General features: G+C 43.6%; 1 protein-coding gene across 6 annotated transcripts in view; it reads left to right on the plus strand.

Annotated features, from left to right (window-relative positions):
- CTNNA2 (catenin alpha 2) overlaps window positions 1–15,890 on the plus strand; it is a 459,621-nt gene that overhangs the window by 81,893 nt on the left and 361,838 nt on the right. For all 6 annotated transcript variants that reach the window (XM_032224164.1, XM_032224163.1, XM_032224166.1 and 3 more), the window contains exons 5-6: window positions 609–875; window positions 7,674–7,877. In XM_032224164.1, coding sequence (XP_032080055.1) covers window positions 609–875; window positions 7,674–7,877 — 471 coding nt within the window. The remainder of the gene's footprint in view (window positions 1–608; window positions 876–7,673; window positions 7,878–15,890) is intronic.

A 15,890-nucleotide genomic window follows, 5' to 3' on the forward strand; every position in this document is an offset into this window, starting at 1 on the left:
TAGATGAGAGAGAGAGGATGGAGATATAGATGAGAGAGAGAGAGGAGGGGATGGATGGATGGATGGATGGATGGATATATAGATGAGAGAGGGAGAGAGAGGGTTGGATATAGATGAGAGAGAGAGGATGGATACATAGGAGAGAGAGGGAGAGAGAAAGAGAGAGGGAGAGATAGAGAGATAAATATGGGAGGGGAGCAGACACAGACAGACAGACAGACAGAGAGACAGTATGGTTTAGGTAGACTGCTGATGACGTGATAGAAAAAGCTTATCTTGTCCATTCATTGGTGGCTCTTTTGAACCTTCATACTCCTGATGATGGACATGGAGGAGCCCAGGCACTAGGAGAGCAGATGCTCCTTAACGGCTGGACCGAACTCTCCCCATCAGGTTCCTAACTGAAACTCTATTGCAGCAGGGGAGAGGAAGGCCATCTACCTTCACTCAATGGAAGGTTTGCCAGATTCAGTCATTTCCTTGTGATCCTTTGGTGTGCAGCATGTACAGTACATCCCTTAAAGCTTCCGGGTGCTGGGAGGAACGAATGCCCAGGACTTCTAGACTCTGTGTGTGATTGCATCCGTTTTCCTTTTCCTTTCAAACAGGAGCTAAAGGACCCCCACTGTCGAGATGAAATGGCTGCAGCGCGTGGGGCCTTGAAGAAGAACGCGACGATGCTCTACACCGCTTCCCAAGCCTTCCTCCGCCACCCGGACGTCGCGGCCACCAGAGCCAACCGGGATTATGTCTTCAAACAAGTCCAGGAAGCCATTGCTGGAATTTCCAATGCAGCTCAGGCCACCTCGCCCACCGACGAGAACAAGGGCCACACTGGCATTGGGGAGCTTGCTGCAGCCCTGAATGAGTTTGACGTAAGTGTGACTTTCAGTGGAAGAGAACATTGGTGGCTCAGGGTTGAACTGTGCAGGGTCCTTGGCTCTCTCTCTCCCTCCGAGCTTTTGCTGGCAGACGTTTCACTACCAATCTAGGTAACATCACCAGAGTTTCAGGGAGTGATGCTTTCTCTCTGTTTAGATACTAGTGGCTTCTCCTGTCCGCGTGGGTGAGACAGTTTGGGTTGGTTCCTTGATGGGAAGATGTCCATGGAGGCTCTCTGTCATCCAGGTCATGGCTGTCCCAAAGGTGCTTTTTTTAAGGGGCAACTGGACTTTATTATTTTTCTTTGAAGACATTTCGCTTCTCATCCAAGGAGCTTCATCAACTCTGAGTGGATGGTGGGGAATGGAAGGATTTATACTCCTTGCAGACAGCTGGTCATTTGCATCCTTTTAGAGAGTCGTTGAGGCCACTGGGAGGTTTATCTCTGTCGTCAGGGTCACCTGAGTGGTGCCAATGTATGTGGAGCCTTCTTGGGACTACTGAAAGGACTCTGTTGTAGACTGGAGATAGATGATGTCATATCTCTCCTCCTCTGTTGAGGGAGGGCTGTTCAGTTTTGACATAGATGGTCAAAGAGGCCATACATGGTCAACATTGAATAGCCCTCTCTCAACAGAGGAGGAGAGATATGACATCATCTATCCCCAGTCCACAACTGGCTGGGGAATTCTGGGAGTTGAAGTCCATGTTAGAATATTCATGCCTGGGAGAGACACGGTAACAAGGTCAGCCAATGAATAGGCATAGCAACTAGCAACTAAGTCAGCCGACTTCTTTAGCTCTGATTGGATGATGGGAAGTTTCAAGTTTAATTTTATTTATAGGCCGCCCAATCCCGGAGGACTCCGGGCGGCTTACAGCGAGAGGAAGAAAACAATAGAAGAAAATAAAAATACACAAGTTAAAAACAACACAGATACATTCGTTTCAGTCGGGGCTGGACCTCAACAATGGGGTCAACAGCCCCAGGCCTGCCGGAATAGCCAGGTCTTGACAGCTTTTCTGAAGGCCATGAGAGTGTGGCGAGGTCCGGATTTCTGGGGGTAGTTCGTTCCAAAGGGTCGGAGCAGCCACAGAGAAGGCTCTCCTCCGGGGAGCTGCCAGCCGACATTGTCTGGCTGACGGCATCTGAAGGAGGCCCACCCTGTGGGATCTTACCGGCCGTTGGGAGGAATGTGGCAGTAGGTGGTCTCACAGGTATGCTGGCCCTAAGCCATGCAGGGCTTTAAAGGTAATAACCAACACCTTGAATTGCGCCCGGAGACCAATAGGTAGCCAGTGCAGCTCGCGGAGGATAGGTGTAATATGGGTGTATCTAGGTACACCCAATATCGCTCGCGCGGCTGCATTCTGGACTAGTTGCAGTCCCCGAACGCTTTTCAAGGGTAGCCCCATGTAGAGCGTGGGAAATGGAAGGATTTATATGTTTGCAGACAGCTAGTCATTTGCATCCTTTTTAGAGAGTCATTGAGACCACCAAGAAGAAAACAATACTCCTACCAAACCCAAACTGAGAGCCGACTCCACTCCCTTTTGAAACTGATGGTGTTACGTAGTTGAGTCATAAAAATGTCTGCAAGGAAACAACCAAGCTCCGAGACCACCAAGGACTTCACCCCAAGGGTATATTTTTTTTAAACATGAGAGTAAAAGGAAAACATATTTTAATACCACGTTTCCTTTGGTCTCAAATAACACTGCTAGTTTCTAAAACATTTCATTCAACTTATTTATTATTTTCAAAAGCGATCTGCTTTATTTTTTCTATCATAGAGCTTTCACATTGGCTAACAAGCATAAAACAAAGGAATTGTAAAAATCTCTTTTAAAAAACTCTTTTAAAAAACGCAGTACAAGAATTTTTTTGGGGAAAAGAGAGACTAGAATAGACAAATATTAAATTGAGTAAACAAGCACATAAGGAAGAGCATTCATTGATAATACCGTAGTAAAAAGCTTGAAAGAGTAGAGTATATATTTTTTACTTCTGGCTTTGAGAAGTTAGACTGAATATTCCTGGGCATAATGCCTTCCTTATCAGTGACCAAATATATTTCGTTAAACAAAGGGGACGAAGCTGTGGCTAAAATCTTCGTTAAGCCAGCTCTTTTGGGCATAAGCAAGATAGTCTGCTGCTGTTCAGATAATTAATTTGGAAGCCAATAAAAAAGCAAGAAAGTTCTATGGTTTGGGAATTCAGTGATTCACACTCCGGCGTCTAGATTTTCCACGGAATCGTAGTAAGCCTGGCTTCCTGGTTTCAAGCTGCCATGGGGATGGATTGCCCAATTAAATCTAATTATGCTAATTGGATTAGAGAGCTGAATATAAATCCTCTACTGCGGCATTTCTTTTGTTTTAGTACAAAGGATTCATGTGAGGTGAAGCGATCTGTCCCTTAAGTTTGGTTTTTCTCAACCGTAGCAACTTAAAAGAAGGATGGACTTCATCTCCCAGAATTCTCTCACCAGCCTTGCTGGGTGGTGAACTCTGGGAATTGAAGTCCACACCTCTTTAAGTGGCCAAGGTTGAGAAACGCAGCTTAGGTCCATATAGAAGGCCAAAATATAATATTTGATAATATGTCCTTTTCTGAATTTAGAGCAGGGATCTCCATCCTTGGCAACCTTAAGCCTGGTGGACTTCAACTCCCAGAATTCCCCAGCCAGTGGCCTAGTCAGTTTCCTGCACCACGGCAGCAGCAGGGCGGCATTTTCCCCCTCCCCAGGCTCCAGAGGCTTTCTTCGAGCCTCTGCGAGGGCGAAAATGACCTCTGCTGGGCTCCGGAGGCCCTCTGGAGGCCAGAAAAGGATCCATTTCTGGACTTTCGGTACTTCTGGTAGGCCTGTTTTTCACCCTCCCAGAGCCTCTGTGTGGGCCCTGTACTCTCCTGGCGTGATGAATGGGCCACGTGGAGACTCCTGGGAGGAGAGGAGTGGGAGGGGTCAGCCGGCCCTTGTAACTACCGTTTGGGTGAGCCAGATTAAAATTGACATCCGGTTCGGCGAAACCAGGCTGAACCGGCTGAATCCCACTCCTGCCTTGTCCCCAACAAACAGCAGAATGAAGCCCCTCCCTCTCGCAAAACAATCGTCTCGAAAAAGGATTTAAAATCTGGGCCCAAGAGCTTCAGCATCCGCCTCACTTGTGTAAAGCACGAGAGAGAGAGGGGGGGGGGAAAGCACAAGAGAGAGAGAGAGGGAAAGCGCAAGAGAGAGAGAGCTCACAAACAGGGCGAGCACTAAAGAGGAAGCTGCAGAGTGGGGGGCACTTAGCACCCAGCAGTCCACAAAAGTTTCAGCGCGAATAAAAGCTTCGCCCCTGGAGTGCAGGGTAGATGCCTCTTAGAGGCCAATGCGTAGCTGCATAATTGCGCTTTCAGCGCTGAAAATGGAGGGCAGCATTAAGGGAGGAAAAGGCATTGCACTTTTGAGCCATTAGAACAGTAAAACAACCCATTGTCCACGGTACGAAAAAAGCCTATAACCCTAATGCACAGAATCAAGAACAGAGCCTTCTTCGTTTTTCTTGCAGCTGCTCCGATTACTTGCAGCTCCTTCATAAATACAGGTAATCCTCGATTTGAGACCGGCCGTTTAATCACCCTTTGGAGTTACAATGGCCGTGGAAAGAACACTTCTCAGGCAGTAAAACAGGGATCCCCAACCTCTGGGCCACAGCCAATTTTACCGGCTTTGAGCCATTCGGAATCGGACTGCAGAAGCAGCGGTTGAGCACACAGGCACATAGATCCCCACTTGTGCGAATAGTGGAGGAGCGCATGGATCTTGAGAACTTAGCGAGATTATTTCTTGTGCTGTAGTGACATCTAGTGGACGTTGCAGCAAACAATTTCTTCCCTTCTTCTGAAGGTGTCTTTGCTTTGATGTGTCCATAAATATGGACTCTACCAGCATTTATCAAAGCAAAGACACCTTCAAAAGAAGGGAAGAAATATATTTTTCCTTTCTATAAGCTGCCTGCCTCAGTCATTGACTACAGTTCCCAAAGTATAAAAACAATCGAACAAAAGCATTTTAAGAACAATAAAAGGTCAAGGTTCCCCTCGCACATATGTGCCAGTCGTTCCCGACTCTAGGGGGCGTTGCTCATCTCCGTTTCAAAGCCGAAGGGCCAGCGCTGTCCGAAGACGTCTCCGTAGTCATATGGCCAGCACAACTAAACGCTGAAGCCGCACGGAACGCTGTTACCTTCCCACCAAAGGTGATTCCTATTTTTCACTTGCATTTTTTACATGTTTTCGAACTGCTAGGTTGGCGGAAGCTGGGACAAGTCACGGGAACTCCCTCCGTTACACGGCACTAGGGATTCGAACCACTGAACTGCTGACCTTTCTGATCGACAAGCTCAGCGTCTTAGCCACTGAGCCACCGTGTCTCATGTGTGTTAAACATATCTAAAGATCCCTTTTTAGTGTCTTTGTGTCATTCTTGAGCTTTTCCGATACCCACAGTGAGTGGCATAGATTCTAGGCTTGACTTGTAACCCAGCACTGAAATAAACCATTCTGCAAAGAAGCATAAGTCACTGTGGGTTCTGCATCACCGCCGGTCCTTCAGATCAAATTTCAGGAGGCTGCAGAAGGTGTTAATGCAATGATAAAATGATCTCCAATGTGCGCCAAGGAAGGGAAATGTCTCCTTTCCCGCCAGACACAAATATTGCTTTCTATTGCTCTATAATGTCATACTTCCCACCGCTGCTTCAATGGCGGGCAGATAACTCTTGTTGCCTTACACAAGCTAAAGATGAATGTGATTAAGGGCAACAGCATCAGGTCTAATCTGTTTTTAAGTGGTCTTCAATTCCGGTAATCTGGTTTGGGGAATGTACTTTTGCTGGCCACAAAGATCTAATTCTTTCTAAATGCTGTTTGAGTTCCTGAGTAACTGACCTTCATGGTTGTTGTTTTTTTAAACTTTACTGCAGAATTTTTTTTTGATGGAAAGTTTTAGATTCTTACCCCCAAAGCAGTGGTGGGATTCAAATAATTTACCAACCAGTTCTCTGCCCTAATGACCAGCTGGGTAGGCGGGGCTCGGTGGTCATGTGATCATGTGGGCGTGGCCAAGTCAACGTCACTCAGGTCGATGGGCACTTCGCCTTAGTTGTTACAATGGTAATAAGGGTTAAATGGAGAGGCAGTTTCTGTAAGCAGGGCAATAAAATTAGGCTAGAAACAACACCTGAATGTTTCCTTCCTGCCTTCCTTACAGGATTAGCCCTGCAAAGTGGGAAAAACCAAAAGGAGATTTCTTCCAACAACCGGTTCTCTGAACTGCTTAGAAAGTTACCAACCGGTTCTCCCGAATAGGTGCGAACCGGCTGAATCCCACCACTTCCCCAAAGCAAGGAATTGGAGATTACCGTTTCCTTAAAACTTTTTCTCTTTGTAGACACAGGAGGAATATAACCGAGTGACAGGAATATGGTGGAAAGTATCAGGTTCTAATTGGCATAGAAATATCCGGGCAAGTAGGCAGAGCCAGAACTGGCTGAATTGCACCACTGATGGATGGTGATAGTTGTCCCAAAGCTGCTTCAAAAAACTAATCATTTATTTACTTAAGTTAGGTGACTGCTTAGCAAGCAAGATTTTTTCAAAGAAAAAAAAGTCCAGTTGTTTTTTGAAAAAAAAAAGAAAGCAATTATTAAGTAAGGAAATTCGTAAATAAATAATTAGGTTTTCAAAGTCCATTGCTATATTTTTACTACTAGCTTTCATATTTTAACCATTCTTTTACTTGTTTTATAATCTGTAAACTGATCAGAATCCCCAGTAGAGTAGCTGAGCGGCAAAAATAAATAAATGAAATAAATAAATTTACATTTCTTTCTTGCCATCTTTGTTAGTTTTTAAGTAAATTTGAGAGTTCATATTCATTATTTTAATTGTTTTAATGTTATTTCAATTGGCTGTAATAAAAACATCAAATAAATTTCATAATGAGTAAATAAATTTCATAATAATAATCTATATAAATAAAAGCGGCGGTGTGTGTGTATGTTCCAGCATAAATCTGGAACACCTCGAGCAATTTCAACCAAACGTGGTACACAGATGACTTACAATCTGGAAACAAATACTGTGGGGGTAAGATACCACTAAAACCCCTCGGGGTGAGCATTCTGTTAAGATACAGCCTGTTGTGCCTTAAAATGGCTTCTACTGTACTGCTGTAAAATGGCTTCTACTGTGCAGTGCAGTGGAATTGCCATGGTAATGGCTTTACAGTACTCCACAGGGGGGGCTCCCTCTGGTAAGGGGGAAAATCCAACATTAGAAATTACATTTGGTCCGGACATTTCCCCTCCTATAAATAAATATCTGGGCAATGCCGGGTTATCGGCTTGTAAATAAATAAATTTCATGATAGATGATAGGTTAGTTAGGTAGGTAGGTAGGTAGGTAGGTAGGTAGGTAGGTAGGTAGGTAGGTAGGTAGATAGATAGATAGATAGATAGATAGATAGATAGATAGATAGATAGATAGATAGATAGATGATAGATAGATGATGGATGGTAAACATAGATAGCTTCAGATACAGAAATATAATTGCAGGTAGAGAAATATAGATAGAAATATAGATAAATATAAGAGTAAGCTGCTTGGAATCATCTCTGGGTGAGATGGGTGGCATCTACGTTTAGTAAGCAGCATCACTAAATAATAACTTCTCTTTCAAAGCTATAGCGCTACTCAGTCGTACCTTTTCCAAAATCCCCCTCTCTTGCTTTGATGTTTGCAGAACAAGATCATTTTAGATCCCATGACGTTCAGCGAAGCCCGATTCCGGCCCTCCCTGGAAGAGAGATTGGAGAGCATCATCAGTGGGGCTGCCCTCATGGCCGATTCGTCCTGCACCCGCGACGACCGCCGGGAGAGAATTGTGGCCGAATGCAATGCCGTGAGGCAGGCCCTGCAGGATTTGCTGACCGAATACATGAACAACGTAAGTGATCCTCTGCCTTTCCTTTCTTCTCTCTTCCCTCTCTGGACGGTGAAGTGATCCTCGCGTGTCTTGGCATACCCAAAGTTTGTCCATCAAAATAATGTAGGGAATCCAACTTTTTGGAATCCTTTGAAGTGTGAAACTGTGGAAGTTTCGTTGTGGAGTTTGGTTCCTGAATGAAATTTGGGTTTTTGGAAAATGAACGAGAGTGAACCGGTAACTTCCTTGGTAGAATGGGGTACATCTTTGGTAGCGGCACAACGCTTTCGCCAATTTTTATTGAATGATCCCTCCAGAAGATAGATCACTTACTTTATCCCCTTAGCATCATTGTATATAGTAGAAGTCTCCAAATTTAACAACTCTGAAGACTTGTGGACTTCAACTCCCAGAATTCAGCATGGCTGGCTGGGGAATTCTGGGAGTTGAAATCCACAAGTCTGAAAGTTTCCAAGTTTAGGGACCTCCCTGGTATACAATAACACATGTTATAAATAATAGGATAAAATTGAAATAGAGCTACAGATTGAAAGGTGTAAACCTCAGGTGAAGTGCTAGAATATTTCCTTTCCCCCCCATAGTTTGAGACACGATTTTATCTCTTTGTTTAACTGTTGGAACAAATGTTGGAATTTCTTGGCTTATGTGTGGGAAGTAGTGAAATCCACCAGGGAAGATAGATGCTTGTTAAGGGTGTTATGTGAGTTATTAAGAAAGTCTGTCTTGCGTGGGCTTTTCAAAGCTGTTGAGTTGCTATCTTTATGGCCATGGTTACAACTATATATATATATATATAGCCAAACTTAAATTTTTATTACCATACTTAACATTTCCAGGCACAGAAAACAGAGTGTTTGGTAGCATAATCGACATTGCTACCTAAAGACATCCAATCTCTAAATCTGAACCATAAAAGATTGTTTAGCCAAACACAACTGATGACTTTGCATTGGTGTGCGCTGTCCTGAAGTACACAACACAAAGGCCTCAAGGTCACTTTGTACAATTGCCTAGCTTGTTTCCAAGAACCGAATTCCAACAATATTGATGTGACATATTTGAAATTAGTAGCAGATGATGCATTTTCACTTTAGAAGGTAACATTCGTCCTTTTTGGCTATTTCAAACATGTGTTCGTAGCGAACTTTTGAAACCGTCCATAACTATATTATTGGACAGTGAGGACAGAGGGATACTTCTTAAATGTGGAGAAAGTTGGAAATGACTTCAAGGCAACAAAACCTTGGATCGGTGAAAACAAAGAGATTTTATTTTAAAGTGGAAAGAAAGCAGTTTGCGAAATGTGGTGGGTATTTCAGACTGCAACTTCCACATGAAGTTTTGAAGAACCACTTTCTTTTAGATTTCAAAAGCATCCATTATATACAGTTCTATCCTGACACCCCATTTCTCTTCTCCCTTGGACTCATTGGACAGGCCCTCCGGGGTTACAACTAATCCAAGACGCCTCAGGAGACTTGTTTACTCATATTACCATATTTTTCGGTGTATAAGACACTCCAAAGTATAAGACGCACCTAGCTTTGGGGGAGGAAAACAAGGAGAAAAAATCTGCTTCTGCCTCCCAGCAATTTGCCTCCTTGCAAGAAACAGCAAACAGTACAGACAATATAGGCTGTTTGTAGTGTTAAATTTCAGACTATACTTGTACAGATGCTGTTAAAATTGATGTGGCTTTCTGGAAGTATACGTTATTCTCTGCTATTTAAAAGAAGATTACAATAGCACTGGGCCTCTTCAGATCAAGTATTTATTTTAAAAAGCTTCTTCATTTTGTTAAGTTGTCTAGAATATTAATAAAGCAGTCTTTAAAAAATAAGTCTAATAATTAGAACATTCTATAGGCATTTATAGTTATTGACTTACCTCCTTGCAGCAAACAGCAAACAGCCTGATTAATACAAGAAAAAAAAATCTGTTTCTGCCTCCCAGCAATTTGCCTCATGGAGCAAACAGCAAGTTTCACTTTCAGTTTAAGCACGCCTCCCGATCATCAGCTGTTTCAGGCTGCAGGGATGGGCATAGCCTATTGCAACCTCAGCAAGCCCCGTTTTCCCCGTTTGCTGCAAGGAGGGAAATTGCTGGGAGGCAGAGGCCAAAGGGTGGGGGACGGTGGGTGAGTGGGGCTACATTCAGTTTATAAGATGCACCCAAATTTTCACCCTCTTTTACCAGGGTGGGGGGAAGGTACGTCTTATACTCTGAAAAATACGGTACTTTATCCTCAGCATTTCCTGTACCTATGTGTTTTACATTAACCTTAAAGTATTTTGTCTACGAAGCATCGCTCAGCTTCCTAGCGTTAAGGAATGTGTACAAAAGAGATGGGAGGAATGTTCTACATGAGATGATGGTGTCCTTTCTTATAAAAGGATTTATAATGCAGGAAGGATGCAATTGATTTCAGGCATATGTTTTTACAGAGGCATACAGTATGTGTTATAAACATTGAACAATTAAATGCTTAAAAGGGAAATTCTTTTATAACAGCATAATAAATTTTAAAATAGAACGAATGTTTATAGAATAATTAGTTTCCATTCATTTATTACTACTCCCTTCATTATATTTTATTTTTGAATTCTCTTATTCCTTACCAGAAGATCCGACAACTTTAATAAATGATAATGAATGGCAAACTGATCTTTCAGAAGTTTTCCAACTCCTAAATATGATTTAAAGTTTGATTTAAAAAATGATGTGACATAGCTGATCTTTTCTATGAAAATCAATAAAGCGCTACCGAACACAAGAACGGAAGATAACTGAGTTTTTACATTGTCGTAATTTATCCACAAAGGCAATTTTCAGTGCATTGAATGGTTTTTGAATGGACTACCTAGATATAGTGATGAGATTGACAGAACATGTGAAGCCAGGATTTATGGTTTAATGTTTTTATTGAGGTATAAGATAAAGTAAGATACAAAATACAAAAGCTAATAGGAAAACGGTGGGGAGGAAGAGGGGGAAGAGGAGTGAGGAAGGATAAAAAAAAAAGAAAAGAAAAAGAAACATTGACTTCTGACTCCCTCTGCTGCAGTAAAATAAGGCATTAACATCAAACCGTAACTTTTTGTTTTTTTCATCATAATATGAACAAGCCATTTCTATAAAGATCTATCAACCTATTCGGGAAAACCCAAAACCAAAGTTTCATTCTTTTCCACTTAACGCAAAGTTCAAAAAGAAGTCTCCGTGGGGGGGGGGAAAGTACTTATGTTCTTTTCTCTGATCAAAATAGTCCATTTGGCCATTTCAGCCAACTCCATCAGGTTCTGCAGCCATTTGTATGGTCAGAGTTGGTTGCAGCAATCACACCCAGAAAGGACACACAGGTAACTGATTCAGCAGGATTCATTAACTTCTCTTTTCCAACGTGGTAGTAAATACAACCAAACATAGGCAGAGGAGAGAACAGTTTCAATTTCAGTTCAGAGCAGACTAGTTTTGAGCTCAGTACAGACTCAGAGCTACAGAGCTAAGCCACGCCCAGGCTCCTTGCTGCCTCCTTGTTGCTCACACAGCAAATACTGTTTCAGTTTCCAAACAGCCCTCATTGGCTGACCCAGTTGCCATGTCTATTCATTGGCTGACCTTGTTACCGTGTCTCTGCCAAGTCATGAGCTCTCATCATACACACTGACATAGACATCTCAGATAACTTATCTGGTGGGTGAAATACCAACCGTACACCATCTTGTGGAACATTTCACTCTGGAAGCCAGGATTTAACCCCTGTTTGCTGAGCTTCTTCCTGCTGACAGACGAAGGGACCATCCTTGAGTTGAAGAGTTGGAAGTGCCCAAGGTTAATCCGCGTGGCGGGGAACGATAAATTATATTCATGAGACAGCAAGAGATATACATTGCTGGCTCCTATCTGCCTCCAGTGATTGGTGTCAGCCTTGGATAGCTGAGTCATCTGGATTGTCCAATTTAGTTATGGTACCTTAGACAAGGGCCATCTATCAATGGATCCCATCATCGTATTTCTGGCTTTTCAGGGAATGCTTAGAAAAATCAAAGCGATTAAGGGTAGCGTTTGTAAATAATTAACTACTTCGGTGTAAAGCCCAGTGAAGTTCTATCAGAGTTTTTAATCACAGATGGGGTTCAGATTGCCGCTTCCTCTCCCCCCCCTCTTCTTCTTCAACCCAGTGAACTTGATGGGCTGGGAGGAAGCGGTTTGCCGATAAATTTCCCATTCATCTAAATGTCAGAGTAATTAAATTTTTATGAAGCAGGTGTCAAAACTCTTGTTTGAAGAGATCAGTGAAATCCCGACATTGTTTTTTAAAACTCTTGAACAGGCTTTCCACTTCTTTCTTATTCCAGGTGCAGGAATAAATGGATGAACGAGTAGATAGATAAATTTAATAGATAGGTTGACCAAACACAAAATACCTGGTTGGGAACTTTTTAATACTGTAGCTAGTTATTGTTTTGTAAAAACATGTAATCTATCTATCTATCTATCTATCTATCTATCTATCTATCTATCTATCTATCTATCTATCTATCTATCTATCTATCTATCTGTCTGTCTGTCTGTCTGTCATCTGTCTATCTATCTATCTATATCTATCTATCATCTGTCTACAGTATCTATCTATCTATCTATCTATCTATCATCTGTCTACAATCTATCTATCTATCTATCTATCTATCTATCTATCTATCTATCTATCTATCTATCTATCTATCTATCATCTGTCTACAGTATATCTGTCTATCATCTATCTATCTATCTATCTATCTATCTATCTATCTATCTATCTATCTATCTATCTGTCTGTCTGTATCTATCTACCCATCATCTGTCTACAGTCTCTATCTCTCTCTCTCTCTCTCTCTCTCTCTCTCTCTATCTATCTATCTATCTATCTATCTATCTATCTATCTATCTCTATCTATATCTATCTATCTATCTATCTATCTCTATCTCTCTCTCTATCTATCTATCTATCTATCTATCTATCTATCTATCTATCTATCTATCTGGCTGTATGTATGTATGTATGTATGTATGTATGTATGTATGTATGTATGTATGTATGTTCATTCCAGCATAACTCTGGAGCTCCTTGAGCAATTTGAACCAAATTTGGTACCCAGATGACTTACCCTCTGGAAACAAATCACTGCAGATTCCCCCCTGCCCACTAAATGTGTTCATGTTTCGCACTTTGAAGATCGCTGAAAGGGACTCCAAGATGCCATCTCATTCAAAACTCCCAAATGTAATTGATCTGGTCCAAAAGAGTTAAAACTGGGCTCATGGTAGCCCCCTCTTATCTTGAGTTGCCACTTTACTACTTGGGGAGAGGAGAGAAGAGGGAAGGGGAAGAGAGAAGAAAAGAGGAGGGGGAAGGAGGGGAGAGGAGAGGGAAAGAGAAGGAAGAGAAGAGGGAAGGGGAGAGGAGAGAAGAGGGGAAGGGAAGGAGAGGAGAGGAGAGAAGAAGAGAGGAGAGGGAACGGAGGAGAGGGAAAGGGGGGAGAGGAGAGGGGAACAGATGGAAGAGGAGAGGGAAGGAGAGAGGAGAGAAGATAGGGGGAAGGAGAGGAGGGAAGAAAAGAAGAGGAAGGAGAGGGGAGGAGGGAGAAGAGGGGAGGGGAGAAGAGCAGTGTGAAAGGGAGAGAAGACAGGAGTGGAGAAGAAGGAAAGGAGGGAAGAAAAGAGGGAAGAAAGGAAGGAGAGAATGGAGAGGAGAGAGAAGAGGGGGGAAAGGAAGGAGGAAGGAGAGAGGGGAGGGAAGAAAATAGGAGACGGAAGAAAGGAAGGAGAGAAGAGAAGAGGAGGGCGAGAGGGGAGGAGAGAAGGGGAGGGAAGGAAAGGAAAGGAGGGAAGAAAAGAGAGGGAAGAAAGGAAGGAGAGGAGGGAGAGAGGAGGAGAGAGAAGAGGGGGAGAGGGACACAGGAGGGGAGAGGAGAAGGACGTGGAGAGGAGAAGATAATAGAAGTGGGGAGAGGAAAGATGAGGGAGGGGAGGGGAGAGGAGAAGAGGATGGGTAAACTGCACCCAGCCTGCCCTTCTTACTTCATAAATAATACCTTGGTATCTGTCTGGATTTTCTTTCTTCCGCCACAGGCTGGCTGCCTACAATTGTTTCAGTGCCCTTCCAGGGAGCCCCCTGAGCAAGGAGCAGAATTTTGCTCATCTAGACTGGATAATAAACCAGAGCTCTTAAATAATTTACCTGGGAGATGAATGTTCCCCTCGAAAAGGGGGCTTGTATTATTCAAATAAGCTTGTTTTAACGATTCCTCCTTCTTCCAAGCCGCCCTCAACTTTCACAAGGCAAGGTGGAGTATAAATATTTAAGTAATACATACTCCCAAGATTTATTTCAAGGCGGGGGCGGGGGGAGAGGTGACTCGCGACCTACAAAAGAGAAAATTTCAAAATAATCTCCCCGTACCCTGGAGAGAGAAGTAATAATATCAGATTGTGGGCTTTTGCGAAGACCTCAGAGAGGACTTGTTCAAAGTACCTAATTATTAAAACTGCAGAAAGTGGTTTTTGAGCGTATCATATTTCAACATAACCACTGAAATGAATCCAGCGCGCTGGCTTTATTGCAAACACAATCTTTTCCGCAGTGGAAATGAGAGAGAGTCCAGTTTCTTGACACAACCACTGGATGCCACTGCACTCTTTCGGATCTCCAATATAAAATTCAGGATCGTATTCCCCTCCCCCCCCCTCTCCGCTGCCGCCCATCCAAATAGAAGGGACACGAGTGACATTTGGAATATCTCACGCGGTGTTTTTGCTGTGCATAACTTGGAAATTTTAAATAATGGTCTTTTTACGGTCAGGCTACCCAACTCCAACATGCGAGATGAAAACAGCTGGGTTTCCAACCGTCGATAAAAACCCATTGTTTCAGCACTCGGGATATTGCGGGTTGTGACATGCGTGTCACAGCGTGGCTGTGTGACTCATGCACGAGCTCCGGGGAAATGGCTGTGAACTAATCACTTGGAATCCGAGAAAAGCAGGGAGGGAAACAAAGGAAGAAAAGGAAACAGAAAGGCCGATATTTTGCAGCTTTCAAAGAATCCCAAGGAACAGCCGTTATCAGAGACCGGGCCTTGATCCGAGAAGACCGTTAATGAAATTACCTTTTAGAAAATAACGGTGGCGGCCAAGAGTGTTAGCTTTAGCGGCTCTGAATCTGCAGCTTGGATTTAAATTATATCAGCGCGCACATCAAGACGGGATCTATTGACTGGCTGTTGTGTGGCAACCAGCGGTGCTACCGGTTCAGATCAGTTCAGCCGAACCTGTTGCAGCTTGGCGGCTTAAGTCGCTGGAAGCGGCAGCGACCCAGGCCTGACACACCCTCGAACCGGTTCTCCCCTAGGCACCGCCATCTTGGTTTTTGCTTCTGCGCATGCGCAGAGCAATTTAAGTTGTACTGCACACGCAGGACACATCAAGCACGAGTGGCACGCCCCTGAGTAAACTGGCAGTCATCTCTGCTGGAACTCACCCCTGATGGCAACGTAGCGGATTAGTGAAGCAGATTTCCAAAGCACTCGAACTCCAGAGATGGAAACTGATCAAGGAGAGAGTCAAGCTGGAAATGAGGAGGAACTTTCGGATATTGAAACCAATCAACAATCAATCAAAGTTATGGGAGCTTCACCACTGGAGGCTTTCAAGAAGAGACTGGACTGCAATGTGTCAGAACCCATGACACGCGTGCCGGAAGTGGCACACAGAGCCATCTCTCTGGGCATGTGTTGTCACCTGTTGCTCTTCCGGGTTACGGTGTGCTGGCCAGCTGGTCTTCACCCGCGCAGGAGCTCCGGAAACCAGAAGAGCCGCTGCTCAATGTGTGTGCCGGAAAGTTGCTATTCTGGTTTCTGGCATGTGCACCAGCCAGTTGGTCTTTGCACGCGCATGCGTGCCAGAAACCAGAAGACCATGTGCCAGGAAGATCATCTTCCCGGCACGCATATGCGCACCGAGCAGCTGCTCTTC

Source organism: Thamnophis elegans, chromosome 9 (genome assembly GCF_009769535.1).
Source record: "Thamnophis elegans isolate rThaEle1 chromosome 9, rThaEle1.pri, whole genome shotgun sequence".
Classification (NCBI taxonomy): Eukaryota; Metazoa; Chordata; class Lepidosauria; order Squamata; family Colubridae; genus Thamnophis; species Thamnophis elegans.